The sequence below is a fragment of the Scleropages formosus genome, chromosome 18 (assembly GCF_900964775.1).
Source record: "Scleropages formosus chromosome 18, fSclFor1.1, whole genome shotgun sequence".
Lineage (NCBI taxonomy): Eukaryota > Metazoa > Chordata > Actinopteri > Osteoglossiformes > Osteoglossidae > Scleropages > Scleropages formosus.
Window position 1 is genome coordinate 16,866,105 of NC_041823.1, and position 13,983 is coordinate 16,880,087.

Here is a 13,983-nt window from a genome sequence, read left to right on the forward strand (position 1 = left end):
TAAGCACCACAGTAAGGTGGTGAGATAAAAGGCACATAGCAGAGGATGGTTTCGATCCATCGACCTCTGGGTTATGGGCCCAGCACGCTTCCGCTGCGCCACTCTGCTGCATGGAAAACCTTTTCTCCAGTAAGTAATATATCTGTTCACAGTTACTCTGCCACCTAGAGTTGGAACGTTCGCTGTTATTTCATTCATTCTGAGTGAGGCTAGAAGCCCCGCCTTCAAAATTGCTATCCAACCAAAATCCTAAAACGGCACTTTTCCTAGTTTTCCATTGGTTTTCAAGCACTTCAATCAAATCCGTAGTAGTCCCTGACGGCTGCGACGAAGCAACTGGTTCAAAGACACGGCTTGTTTAAATACAACAGTATATTTCTCTTTTTTTGGATTCCTTAAAATTTCAAAACGTCGTACGCTATGAGGTAATATTTTTAAAAATCCAATTAATACCTTGCATGCAAGTGAACCGATTTGAAAGAATGCATGAAAATAATGAGTGGACAGTGAGAACCATGCCGGTAGTAGTTGTAGGCCTTCCGCCTCGGGACTCGAGTGAATTCGCCACCGGTTTTGCTTGATGTCGGTCGGAATTGAGAGAGTCGGATGTGCCAGACTGCTTTAAATCCCACGAACCCTCTCTTTTGCTGGGAAACCGAATGTCACATTACCAGTTTTTTAGAACTTAGACGTCTCCTTCAATAGAGATAGCTCTGGTTCTGATGGTTAATACTTGCCGAGAGAGGAGTGCACTATTGTGGAACATGCGGCCCAAACAAAGCAGCCAGTGCCAATGAGCACCGAGTTATTTCTTTCGCGTCAGAACAAATGTGCACGTGTCATAATGGCTTAATTAAACTTAGCTGGACGAAATGTCTGTAATTCCATTCTGGTTTTAGTGGGACGAAGCGCTGGAATAGGTTACGTTACACTAAGACTTAGGTTTTGTTGAGAAACTGATCAGACTGATGTACGCGAGTTACGGAGTCACTCGGTGCCTCGCCATGATTCCGCTGTTCGTGTTCGTTCGTTCGTTCAGCTGTCTGTGGTGGCGTAACCCTGTCTGTGCCTTTTTTTTTTTTTTTTCCCGGTTTCCAGAGGAGACCGGGGCCGCGGGCGGGGCGGCCGCTTCGGCTCCAGAGGAGGACTCGCCCAGGGGTGAGTGAGTGAGTGAGTGAGTGAGTGTGTCAGTCAGTCACACACAGGTTATTCTGTGTTTCCTTCCCTTAGTCTGCCCTACAACAGACTGTTACACTGACATATTTGCTCCTAGCAGTGTGTGTTGGAGAGAAGAGTGTTACATTGAGTCCTGTTGCCTCTCAGGATGTTCAGTATTAAACAGCCCATTTAAAATTCCCCTTAAACACATAAGTTACATTTATATTTAGCAGATGCATTTCTCCAAAGCGATACCATCCCACACATCTTTATTCACTGCGGTGACTTGCACTGTGTCACTCACCCATACATCAGTGGAACACACTCTGACTCTCTGTCACTCACACACTTTGGGGAACCTGAACAGCCTGTCTTTGGAGTGTGGGAGGAAACCAGAGCAGCCGGAGGAAACCCACGCAGACACGGGGAGAACATGTAAACTCCACACAGACTGAGCGGGTATCGAACCCGCGTTCTCTTGCACCACCCAGGTGCTGTGAGACAGCAGCGCTACTCACTGTACCACTGTGCTGCTTGTCAATATTATTAATATTAATAATAACATTAATAGTTAGCAATGGAATGATTTGTTTTGCTCTCAGGAACCCCAGTACAGTTTTGGATTTGTAAACTCCTAATTTAAAGATGTTTTTTAGGTGGATTGATCACTCTAAATTGCCCATAATGTGTGTATCTGTAGTTAATGAGTCCGTGTGAATGTCCTGCGATGGACTGGCATCCTGTCCAGGGTGTGTTCTGCATCATGTCCTATGCTTCCGGGAGAGGCTCCGGACGAAGATGTTGCAGCACTGGACAAGCAGTCATCGATGATGGATGGATGGATAAATGGATAGCTCTTTCTGACAGTCATTTTTTATTGATCGACACTCTGTGTTACAGGTATCGTCCTTTTGTGCCACACATCCCCTTTGACTTCTATGTGGTGAGTCTGCCCAGTCTCCAGGTCCACATTACACCTGATGCTGCTGCTTCTCTCATCAGAGGATGAGAAAAGTTTTTGGGTTCACTCGTCTGCTGGGTTTTGCTTCAGGCGCTGCACAGAGGGTGGAAATGGACAGTTGGGGACTAGGCTCACTGGGCTCAGTTGAAACAAACTGCTGCAAGGGAACTTGAACATACACACTCTTTCTTCATGTACTGACTTTACTGAACTCCTTCCCAGGGTTCTGGTTGTCATTTTTGTATCATTTGAAAAATTGAGTTCTCTGCTGTTTATATCTTTCTGCAAAGGTGCTACTCTAAAAAAGAGTTTTTATAGGAGGAGGAGTTTGAAGTGCAAATTATTATGGCAGCAATTTAATTTCAGATTAAGAAAAATTTACTGGCATGTTCCCTCAAACTTAATTTTCAGTGTGAGATGGCGTTTCCCCGAGTAAAGCCGGCTCCAGACGAGACTGCTTTCAGCGAGTGTTTGCTGAAGAGGAACCAGGACCTTAGCCCCACGCCAGCCGAGCAGGTTCTACCATATACGCTAAATTCTTGCAACACTTGTCTTTATTCCATAAATGCCATACCTCTTTGGTACTACCCTCCCTATGCCAGCCTCTGCAATGTACACTTTAGGCATGATTTTGTTTGAATGCCAAAATGTGTCCTTTGAGAGACAGGTTTACATCTCCACCATTTCAAAAATATTGCTGTTCCAACATCTCCTAGCTGTTTGTCCTTCACGTTCACATGTCCGTTCATCACAGCAAACTCAACATGACATCTCACACTGTGCACTCTGCTCTGCTGTCTTGTGTATGTCTTCTACAGAGGTTGTTACACATAAAACGGAACATCTTTGTGCACAGAGAGGCACATTCTTTTTTTATGAGAGCTTTACTGTGAGTGTATCTAATACAGCCTTTTTTTTTTTTTTTCCCCCCCCCTCAGTCATCCATCCTGTCCCTGGTGACCAAGATCAACAATGTCATTGACAATCTTATTGTGGCCCCAGGGAACTTTGAAGTGGTGTGTGCTCATATTTTGTCCTAATGTTATATTCCCAGAGACATATAGTTCCCAGTCTTTGATGCCTTGCTAAAAATTTATAGACCCAATTTCTAGCTTTCTGTTTTTTTTTAGCAAATTGAAGAAGTTCGTCAAGTTGGATCTTACAAGAAGGGCACCATGACAACAGGACATAACGTGGCTGACCTTGTTGTCATTCTCAAGATATTACCGACATGTAAGTGGTTAGTTTGCATCAGGTTATACCTTTTTCGTTCACTAAAAGCACTAATTATCGGTTGATGTCAGACAAAATACCTTTATTGCTTTGCATAACAGATCTCTGAGAACGTGAGTCTCACTGAGTTTGTCACTATTTCTCCAAGTGGAGGCAGTTGCTGCTCTAGGAAACAAGGTTGTTGAGACCCTTCGCTCCCAGGATCCATCAGAAGGTTGGTCCCCTTTTTCCTCTAGTAAATAACTAGCTTGCTTTTGTTATTTGGGACAGATTCCAACAACTTTGAGTGCTACTTTAAGCATTTGGTGCCAGTCAGTATTTCTAGGAGACAGACACAAAACACTGCCATAGAATGTGGTCATATGCTGTTCACTGGTGAACTTCATTAATGTGTGTCATTAGTGGGTGTATGCTGGCTGTTTATTTGCAGGCTGATGGTCTGCTTTGTGTACTCTTTTTTTCTTTTTCTTTTTTCCACAGTGCTATCCATGCTCACTAATGAGACAGGCTTTGAAATCAGCTCTGCCGATGCCACCGTTAAAATCCTCATCACTACTGTGCCGCCCAACCTACGCAAGCTAGACCCTGAGCTGCATTGTATGTATGAGTGCCCAGAGATTGCTTGAACTCTCTTGATTTTGAGGGGTTTTTTTTTTTTTATGTACTCCCAACATAATGTGGAAAGTTATATTGACAATAGTGCTAGATTACTTTGTTTTGGGGAAAGAGTATTGGTGAGCTGGAGGTGGCAGAACAGGATCGTCCATCTCCTCCTTCTCCCAGGTAGTAGTTGAAAGAGTAGTGACCAGGCTCTTCTCTCCCACAGTGGACATCAAGGTGCTGCAGAGCGCCCTGGCTGCCATTCGTCATGCCCGCTGGTTTGAAGAGAACGCATCCCAATCCACGTAAGAAAGACTTTGGCATTATGAGTCTTCTTTAAACAAGCATTATGCTTAAAGAAAAGTGTTGATACATCTCTCAGCTACTCAGTGGAAATGTTTGGCATGCATAAACACACATTAAAATTGAGGAAAATTCCACAGATTATGACAGTGAAAATCTCTTTATGGTAGCAACAATACTTAAATCATGTACCACTGTTACACTGAATCTGTACTCTGGTTCCTGCCTGCTAGGGTGAAAGTTCTGATTCGTTTGCTGAAGGATTTGAGGGTCCGATTCCCTGGATTTGAGCCTCTGACACCCTGGATCCTAGACTTATTGGTGATTATATGCTCCTGTGTCTGTCATTCTCAAGTTTTTGATTTGTGACGGCAACAGCCTCGATGGGGTACATGACGTTTAGTTCAGGTCATATGTGAAATCAATTTAAGATGAATTTTAATATATACCAGTGCAGTCTTTTTTGTTTTTTTTAAATGAACAAAGCAGTGTTTAAACCTAACTTCACATAAAGCACTTCTGTTGTAGTTGTATTTACCTTTTTAGGGGGTGCTCTGCTGGTTAATTGATTTCTAATGTGTGACTTGTTTCTCAGGGTCACTCTGCAGTTATGAACAATCCCTCCAGGCAGCCGCTGTCTCTGAATGTTGCATACAGGTAAGTTTTTTTTTTTTTTTTTTTTTTTTTGTGTGTGTGTGTGTATATTTTTATGTGAGAGATCAGCTGCAGTTTTCATTTTAGCTTCATAACCAGGTTGTTGCTGTACTGATGCTGATGTGTATCCTCATTTCTGCACATCAGATTAAATAATTTAAAACTTTCATTTAATTACATGGCTTTGGATGAGGGGAGTTGTCCTCCTAGGAATGGCATGTATTTATAATAACAACTTCTGTGTTTTCATAAATGTATACTTAAGAATAAACACCTTTTTTCCTTTGTTAAATTTTGTAACTTCATTATCTCATGGCAAAATTGAGGTCTGTAATATTTCCCATTTATCTGAGCTAATACTGTATATTTGTTGTGTGTGCGCTTTTCATGTTGGGGGTTTTTTTTTTTTTTTGTTAGACGCTGCCTGCAGATGTTGGCTGCAGGCCTTTTTTTGCCCGGTTCTGTGGGCATCACTGACCCATGTGAGAGCGGAAACTTCAGGGTGCACACAGTCATGACACTAGAGCAGCAGGTGAGAACACACATTGTACTCTTTCATACTGTTAAACTGGCTTACATAACTGCTGCTTTGATGCAGTATTACTATAGAATAATACCAACTGCTTTGGTTTTTCCCACATCTGTGAGTTGTATCATCCACAACACAGAGTATTCCCTATGGATGCCTTGCGTCAAGCGCACTTTGGAAATGGCAGGGTTGAAAGGCTGATTTTTCCATTTACAGCAGGAACTTTTGAATTTACAAGGGTGATTTAGCTTTTTTGTGGCGAGGACTCATTTTCAGAATATTGAAGCGGAACCTCTTAATTCACAGAGGAATCATTTCCAATTGCTTTGTCCTCTGCATATTTTAGACCATAAGGATTTGATAAAACTACATGTACATTGCTGTGGAGGGCTAATTGTTTTGAATTGTCAGTTCTCCCTCCCTGCCATATTTATGCACAGATTGTGATAGATAACACTTTAGTTTGCACAATTGCAATACATCGCTGTGAATGTGGAGAGGAGCCCAAGTAATTGACCAATTGCATCAAATGCCCTGATGCTTTGCTGACATGCTGCTGTGCTGTTCTGCGTACAGGACATGGTGTGCTTCACAGCACAGACGCTGGTCAGGATTCTCTCACATGGGGGCTACCGGAAGATCCTGGGTTTAGAGGGAGATGCCAGCTGTGAGTCACAGTCCATTTGATGGCGCACGTAATTGTAGACTTGTAGTTAGCATCATTTATTATGGTTCTCATCTTTCACCATTTCTATTTTCTGCTCCACCCAAGTTCTCTTGTAATACAGTGTAGCTTCTACAGTGTAACTGGATCTGAAATATCTGGAGTTTTAGATAAAGCAGATAAATCCCTTCTAATGTAATGGTATCCTGATGTGTATAGACTGACCATGTATAAGAACAGCTTCCCCCCTCCCCCCTTTAAGTGTAGTGTGTAGAGGGTTATCGGTTTCTTACTTAAAGACCCTTAGTGACACAAAATTCTTAGGTAACTTCTTCTGAGTGTTTGTCATTTCAACATGCTGAATTCTGTATTCTTCTATGAGATGTACATCACTTTGGGGAAAAGCATCTGCTAAATGAATAAATGTAAATGTGTATATGAATTTGGATACTACTTCAAGCTCCCTTCCTGGCTCTTAGATCTTGCCACAGAGATGTCTACCTGGGATGGGGTAATTGTGACACCATCGGAAAAGGCCTACGAGAAACCGCCAGAGAAGAAGGAAGGGGAGGATGAGGCACTGGAGGATGGTGGAGAGGGAGAAGAAGAGAGCATGGAGACACAGGAGTGATGATGAAGAATTATGACAAACCAGCAGCTCGGAGGTGGGTATGTGTGACTACGAACAAGGTGGGATTATATGCTCAGTTTATCTAGCTAGCAGCTGGGGAAATTGTATCCAACTTGTGTGTAGATGACCAATATATTATTTCATTATTATACATTTTTCCATATTGCTAAATAGCTTTAATTTGCTTACTCTGTCACTGGTAGTACAATTTTACCACTTTAACTGGTAAAATTGTGTGTAAGGTGAAACTTTCTTTCATGAAATAAAAAGGCCAGTTACACTTAATCTGTAGGATTATTTATTTATTTATTCTGTTTCCCTGAATAGAATTGTTGGAATACACTGAGGCAGGAAATGTAAATTATTTGCTGCAGTTTTGTGATCTAGATTATTAAAAAGCATGATCATCACTCAGTTTGTCTTTTCAGAAACTTATTGATGAGGGAATTTGATTTTGAATATTAGTTTGTCTGTGGAAGTTGGTCAGCAAATCATTATTTTATTGTTACGCATGCTTTGTGGTTTTTTTTTTTAAGTATTGTGGTGTGCAAACATCATAATGGTGTTTCGTGGTACCTAAACTGATTTGTCCTTATCAGTTTTCCATTTAAACCCTCTCCCTTGAAATTGTAATTTTCAGGAAAATCCAGTCTAAAACTTTGGTCTTGCTTCTCTTCCAGGATTATCTTAATCCAGCTACAGTCTTGTTTGACCCCACACCTGTAAGGAAGAACCTTTTCTGTGTTTTGCATTTTTGTACATTCCCCTTTTTATGTGTTTAATAATTTACATCCAGAAGTTGGCAAAAATAAACTTTGGTTTTTAGTGATTTTTTTTTTTTTTTTTTTTTTTAAATTTACCGCCCATGTGTATTTATGAATTTTTTTTAAAATCAATCTTATAAACATGTATATGAATGTTCAAGGATGAATATTCTGGTAAGACCTTAAAGTGACTGGTGCCATTTATCTTTGAGTCTTATTTGCTTTTAACTGAATTACAAAGAAAGCAGTTTGCCTAGCAATTAGTATTGCTATAGGGAATTTATGGGGTAGATGGAAGTGCCATTGAGTCGAGTTCAACGGTGCAGTGACCACTCGCATGGTTTCCAGGGCAAGAGAGGAGGAACAGAAATGGTTTGCCTGTGCTGCTTTCTGTGCATGTCTGGGGGGGTGTAAACAAGGGGAGAAACACGCAAACTCCACACACCCTGAGCCGTATTCAAATCCTGCATCCATGAGCGACTTGGGAGCTGTGAGCCGCTAGTGTTACCTGCTGTTCCACCTTCTCCCCTCAGGCAATTTATTAAATTCCCACAAAACTAAATTTCTTAGAACATTCTTATTTGTTCATTATTCATTCCTATGTTACTCTGATTTAGAATTACGTACCACTGACATTGTATGCACTTTTAAATTTTAATAGCAGAACATTTGCTTTGATCTGCACCTAAAAATGTGACTCCCACGGCAAAGAGGAACTCCAACATTCTATCACAAAGCCATTCAAAATCCACACTTTTCATATATCATTATTCTTAAGCACAGCAAAATGTATTTGTATGGGTGTCTTCTGTTCCAATTTACAAAATGTTATTAAGCGTATGAATTTTCCAGGGTGTTTTACTTTTCATTTTAATTCCTCCTTTAATTCTACTGTGATGTAAATAGAGGGCTATCTTAAATCAGCATTAGTAATTCACAGGGTATGCCATAAGTTTACAATGATAGTTTCTTCTATTTTTTCCCCTAATACAATAAAAATTTTATAAAAGCTGGTGCTACAAATACTTTAAGGGCAACGTCCCTCCACCTCCGATTTGAGTAGGAATATGTGGACTCGTTTTGCTGAATCAACGACATCATGTGCCTGCAGAAGATTAAATAAGAATGAATGGCTTTTTTTATGAATGAAGACTGAGGGAACACCTGTATACCTGGATAGCCTTCCAGTACTGACCTGTGGCGCTATTCTCAACTCGACCGCTGGGTGTCGCTATCCACAAACTTGTGTGATCAAAGCACCTGCGTAACAACGGCTATTTCCGTCCCGCTTTAAATAATTAAACATCTCGATATCGCGTGTCTCAGTAATGGCTATGACAGTTAACATTAATAGCAAAAACCATTAATTATTAATTAAGCTCTCTGTTCAGCAGTAACCACGTTTGGAAGCCGATCGTATTGTCTTTGAGTCTGGATAACTCGAAAGAATCACAGAGTCATTTCATAACTTTTGAATTTTCAGAAAATTGAGTTTAGCAAAAAAAGAAAAAAAACAACGTTTTACTCACTGTGTTTTTGTAAATGCATCCAAACATCACGTTGCATATGAACCATACCAATACGTATGTTGTCAGTACTGTACTGTTTGCCGTCTTTCCTGCTGCTGTGTGAATTACAGTATATACAACACAGAGCTCTTAGCAGCTGGTCGCGAATTAAATCGCTTTACAAGACATGCTGTTTTCGTGAGATATCAGCATTTGCCAGCCGTTTTGCACATTATTGACAAACGGTTCTGTAATTGCCTCCTGTTTCTCGGTTAGCTTCACCGAATAAAGGTGAAGGTCGCAGGCATGTCGTGAGGCCGGAGAACACGTGTCTGTCGGTGAACAGTTACTGTAAAGGTCCGTTAGCCAGGAAGCGAGGGGCCAATTGAGGGGCTAATTGACGGACGATCGATGAGGTTCCTGCGAACGAAGGCCCGGAAGCCCCTGCCTGCCCACAGCTGCGCTGTACGGGGCCTGCGCTCGAGCTGGTGCGGCGTGATTAGCTATTAGCACCTATGCTCGACATTGATCCAACGCTTTATTAATGTTTCCAAAGGCCCCTTCAATACCAGAATCGTTTTCTTCGCTTTTAGTGGAAAAGCCCCTTTAGGCGAATTGCACTTGATGGAGGATCAGACTGCCATTATCTTGTGGAAGAATAGAATGTGCCCTAATGAGCCAAAATGCCCAATTAGTAGCAACGTATTGTATGCGTGAAAATAATTACACCAACATATTTTGTAATGTTTGTATTGAAAATGTATTATTTATAGTGTCATTGAATGATTATAAATGGCTAAGTCATTGTAAGTAGCTTAACATTCATGCTGTCCAGAAAAGCTTCACTTCAGATGATGATTATTTTTTTATAAAAATAATAATAATAATAATAATAATAATAATAATAATAGTAATTTATCAAGTCTGCTATTTCAGCTGTGACGTTAGATACACTTTAGTCAAGGGTTGTGAGATTGTCAGTGTGACAGGAAGTAGAAAGCATCTCATGAGTCGTGTTATAGAAAGAGCATATTGTCTGCCTGCTTCGCACAAGTAAAACGAGTGTGTAACTAGATAAACATTTAATTGTGCTGAGGAATAAGCCCGTTGTATGAAGAAAACTGATGTTTTCTTTTTCATGAGCCGTTGTGTTGGTGATTTGTGAGGAGCGTACGACTGTAGGCCAGTACAAGTTATCGCCGTGTCCATGTGCAATTCCTCCAGGTGCTCCCGTTTCCATCCACAGTCCAAAGACGTGTGTTTCACAGGAACCGGTGATTCTCAGTTGCCCTTAGTGTGTGTTAGTGAATGAGTGTGATTCCCTGTGATGAACTGGCAGCCTGCCCAGCGTGTACCCTGCTTCGTACCCTGCTTCGTACCCTGTGCTTCCAGGATAAGCTTCCAGACCACCGTGGAACCCTGCACTGGACAATATAATTTGCGCTCTGCAAACAAGAAACAACCAAGTCTTAGAAAGAAACAAGCTTCATAAAATACTAACATTTTAATATATTTGGCAATTTTTAGACTCTAGTACAAGGCTATAAACATCACACTGACTCAAATAATGAATAAGATATTCTCCACTACAATGTCTTTTTTTTTTTTTTAGCAAAAGCCTCTTAGAAACCCATTTTTTTCTTCAATATTTAGCTTTTCAATTATTAATTTAAACAAATACTTTCACTTGTTAACTCTACTCATTATACTATATTGCAAAACAAGTTGATGGAAAGTTTGAGTTTGTCTTAGATTAAGTTGTACCATGCCATCTCATCATTGTTGTACACATTTAACTAGGCTGGTGCATGTCTGGGATAGCCTTCTACTGACCTTGACGTTTTAAACACGTACATTGTGAAAATCCAGAACTATTTAAAAACAAAGTCTGTGGCTGCCACACGCACTGATGCAATGGAAGTAGAATCTGAAGAACAGGCCGACTGCCAACTGGTTGTCTACATTTTCAAAGCCAAGACTTAAAATAGGAATTGTGGTGCCAGTTTCAGGGCCTCTGACATGTCCTGTACCCTTGTGCGTCAGGTTCAGACATGCAACGCACCCTGAGACTAACATGTGTGGTTTGTACCTTAAAATTACAGTCAGGTTTTGTTTCTGAGTGAGAACGAAGTATTTGTAGCAGAATTCGCTGCTCAAGACGAGGAAAATTCCTGACAGGTTGGTATGTTTTTGCCTTTATCAGTCCACAATACATCCTTTATTGTTAACCTTTACATAGCTTGCGTCTTTCTACAACGCAATTTACAGTGGTAGATTTTTACTACAAGCCATAAATAAGCATGCACTGATTTATACAGTGGGGTATTTTCATGCTATGATTTCAGGTGAAGTGCTTTTATAAAGAGTGTTTCAGCAAGAGCGGGATTCAGTCCATGGACCTTGAGAATGCATCGCCCTAACTACTAGACTACCTAGTCGCAGTGTGCAGAAATATTTATCATCAAGGACCTTTAACCAGTAGGTTCCAGGTTCAGGTCTTGGAAGGAGTTCTGCAGCTGTACTCGCAATTTATTTTTACTTGATTGCTTTGGTAAAATCCTGCTGCATAATACGGTATGAAATGAAACTGGATAATTATGTCTGCTAAATGACAAAATAATGTAACAGCAATCCTTTGTTGCACAGTTGTGTGGCATTACTAATGCCATTTTTATTGCTAAGTCAATGTTAATGAAACTTCGCAACAAAAATATTATGAGCACAAACAATAGCACAAAATCCTGAACTCTAAGGGCTTCTATTTTTCCCATTTATGGTTCGGAAAATTTGGTAGGAGCTTTCACATGGAGTTCTGTTTTTCCACACACATTTCAAATGCATTTAAAGTTTATGTTTTTTCATGTAGCCTTTACTATAATCATAATACTTGGGTATATTCCTAATACAGAAACACAATATTTATGCACATTTGTTAAGGAACTGAGAGGAACTATTTCTAAACAGTAAACAATTTCTTTTTTATTTTTTGGTACTAGAAATTCGTTTTTGAGGTAGCATTAATGGGATGATAATTTCTGCTGTCCTCTACACAGTACATTTTTGGTTTACAGTTTCATGTTTCATTCCATGGTAAGACCTGATATGAAAATGTATTATATTCTTACCACATGCATATACCGTACCTTCTTTTTCTTCAAGCCAGACTAAGCCCTGAATTCCCCCATGCACGCAATGCCCCTGAAGCTGCAATGGAGATTTGATTTACACTGCTACAAGTGCCTTGAGTAAGCGTGAGTGGCTGGTATTGAGAAAAATGAAAGCCTAACCAATCTTAACAAGCAGGCCCGTCTATAATGATTGTCATTTATAAGTTCCAGCCTTGAAAATGCTGTTGTTTATCTCCACCAGGACTGTCTCCAAGCCTCCTGGAAAAGAATCAAAAATGAATGATTTGGGCCTGCAAGCCACACGACTGCCTGGTGTTTTCTGCACTGCCTTTTAAGTCCTGTCCTCCAGTGTAATGACGTGCAGGTCTCCACCAGCCTCCTCCAGCACCCAGTGAGCTGTACTACCTGCTACCTGCCTGTTTCACAAAACCCTCCTCTGTGTGTGGTCAGAGCTGAATGGAAAGTTTATATTCTGTTTTTCTTGCATTTCAGGCCTCCTGGAAAATTTACAGAATTTACAGAGCAAGTCTTTAAGACTAAAATTTCATATGCCTTTTCTTCACTTTAAATCCCGCTTTCTTGCAGAGGCGCCGGAAATCGAACGGGAAAGCTGCAGAATAATAAAAATGTTTTTTTTGGAGCCTAAGAATATTTCAGGAAGAAATCCTTTTACTCGAAGTATGTGTACATAGTGTGGTGTATAAGGTTAATGGTTGTAAAAACACTTTCCTGTTTTTGAATAAGTGGTTTTCACTCATAGGCAATAGAGGTACTTGACTGGTTCATCTCTGGCAGATGTTTATTGGACGAAATGATGGCAAACTGTACCTGTGCCCTAGCGTTGGCTATTGTGCAACAAGTTGCCGTAAATCATCAGTTACATATTAATTTTTTTCAGAAGGATTAGGCTGGGTGGAGTTTAGGATGGTGCCCTTGTCCAGTGCTTTTAAACAAAGTTCCCATTTCTGTGTAAAACATTAAGCATTTTCTAGTACTTTAGCAGCACTAGCACTAAATCTCTTTGTCCTACTGTGAAATACATTAAAATTCAGCAGAGAATATTTTTGTCTCGAGATTGTTTCTCAGCAGAGCCCTTTGCAGTTCAAAATAAACTACTGTAGGTGGCTGAAAGACTATGGCTTCAGAATATTTTATTGATGCTGTTGCACTGGACACAAAGTTGATCATGCGTGTATATTGACTGGTTTATGTACTGTATGAATCCATCCTTTAAGTGGGCTCGCAGTGTCTCCCATTGATATTTTATCATTTTTAGGAGTGTGAGCAGGGCTAAGATTTTCACTGTCGTCACAAGCTTCGTATTAAACTACACTTTCAACCTGCCGTAATGCACATTATAGAACTGAACTGTGGACCATTTCACACATGGATATATATTCTAGATATAAAAGATGTAGCTCAATTTGCTGCTTCATTGTGCCTGGAATGACCATTGAGATGTTCTTTGTGCTGCTGCTGAGGTAAGTGGTACGAGTACATTTATTTTATGGGCTGCTTTTCTGTAAGTGTGAAAAAGGATGTTCAGGGGAACAAAAGAAAAATGCATTACCCCTCATTTCAGCTTCCATTTCCTGAAGGCTTTTTCTGCTTTGTTCACAAATACATGGTTTTAGCTGCAAAAAGTCAACAAGTAAACACTGTAGTGTTTTATCATCATCTCAAGAGTTAGCTTATATAAATGATATCAAGGCAATTATTTCTAATACATAAATACTGAGGATTTGTCAGCAGTCTTACCTGTTGTTTCTTCTATGGTGTTAAAAAAAAAAAACACAGCTGGAAGATTGAAAGCAAACCAACAGGTACAATGATGAGAAACAAAAGCAGAG

At 40.3% G+C, this 13,983-nt stretch overlaps 1 protein-coding gene across 1 annotated transcript; it reads left to right on the forward strand.

The window, feature by feature from the left end:
• Window positions 1–311: 311 nt before the first annotated feature.
• ilf2 (interleukin enhancer binding factor 2) lies at window positions 312–7,587 on the forward strand. Its single transcript, XM_018764783.1, has 15 exons — window positions 312–425; window positions 1,099–1,158; window positions 2,059–2,101; window positions 2,531–2,635; window positions 3,058–3,135; window positions 3,250–3,352; window positions 3,501–3,566; window positions 3,833–3,949; window positions 4,179–4,257; window positions 4,489–4,576; window positions 4,851–4,912; window positions 5,327–5,441; window positions 6,015–6,105; window positions 6,582–6,767; window positions 7,414–7,587. The coding sequence occupies exons 1-14, from the start codon at window positions 421–423 to the stop codon at window positions 6,731–6,733; spliced, it is 1,164 nt and encodes a 387-aa protein (XP_018620299.1). The 5' UTR covers window positions 312–420; the 3' UTR covers window positions 6,734–6,767; window positions 7,414–7,587.
• Window positions 7,588–13,983: the final 6,396 nt, after the last annotated feature.

Bases quoted from the DNA above. Each gene is read 5' to 3' on its own strand.
- ilf2 (XM_018764783.1), top strand. The intron at 2,636-3,057 runs GTTCTACCATAT...CCCCCCCCTCAG, and splicing joins GCCCCACGCCAGCCGAGCAG to TCATCCATCCTGTCCCTGGT. The intron at 6,106-6,581 runs GTGAGTCACAGT...CCTGGCTCTTAG, and splicing joins TTTAGAGGGAGATGCCAGCT to ATCTTGCCACAGAGATGTCT.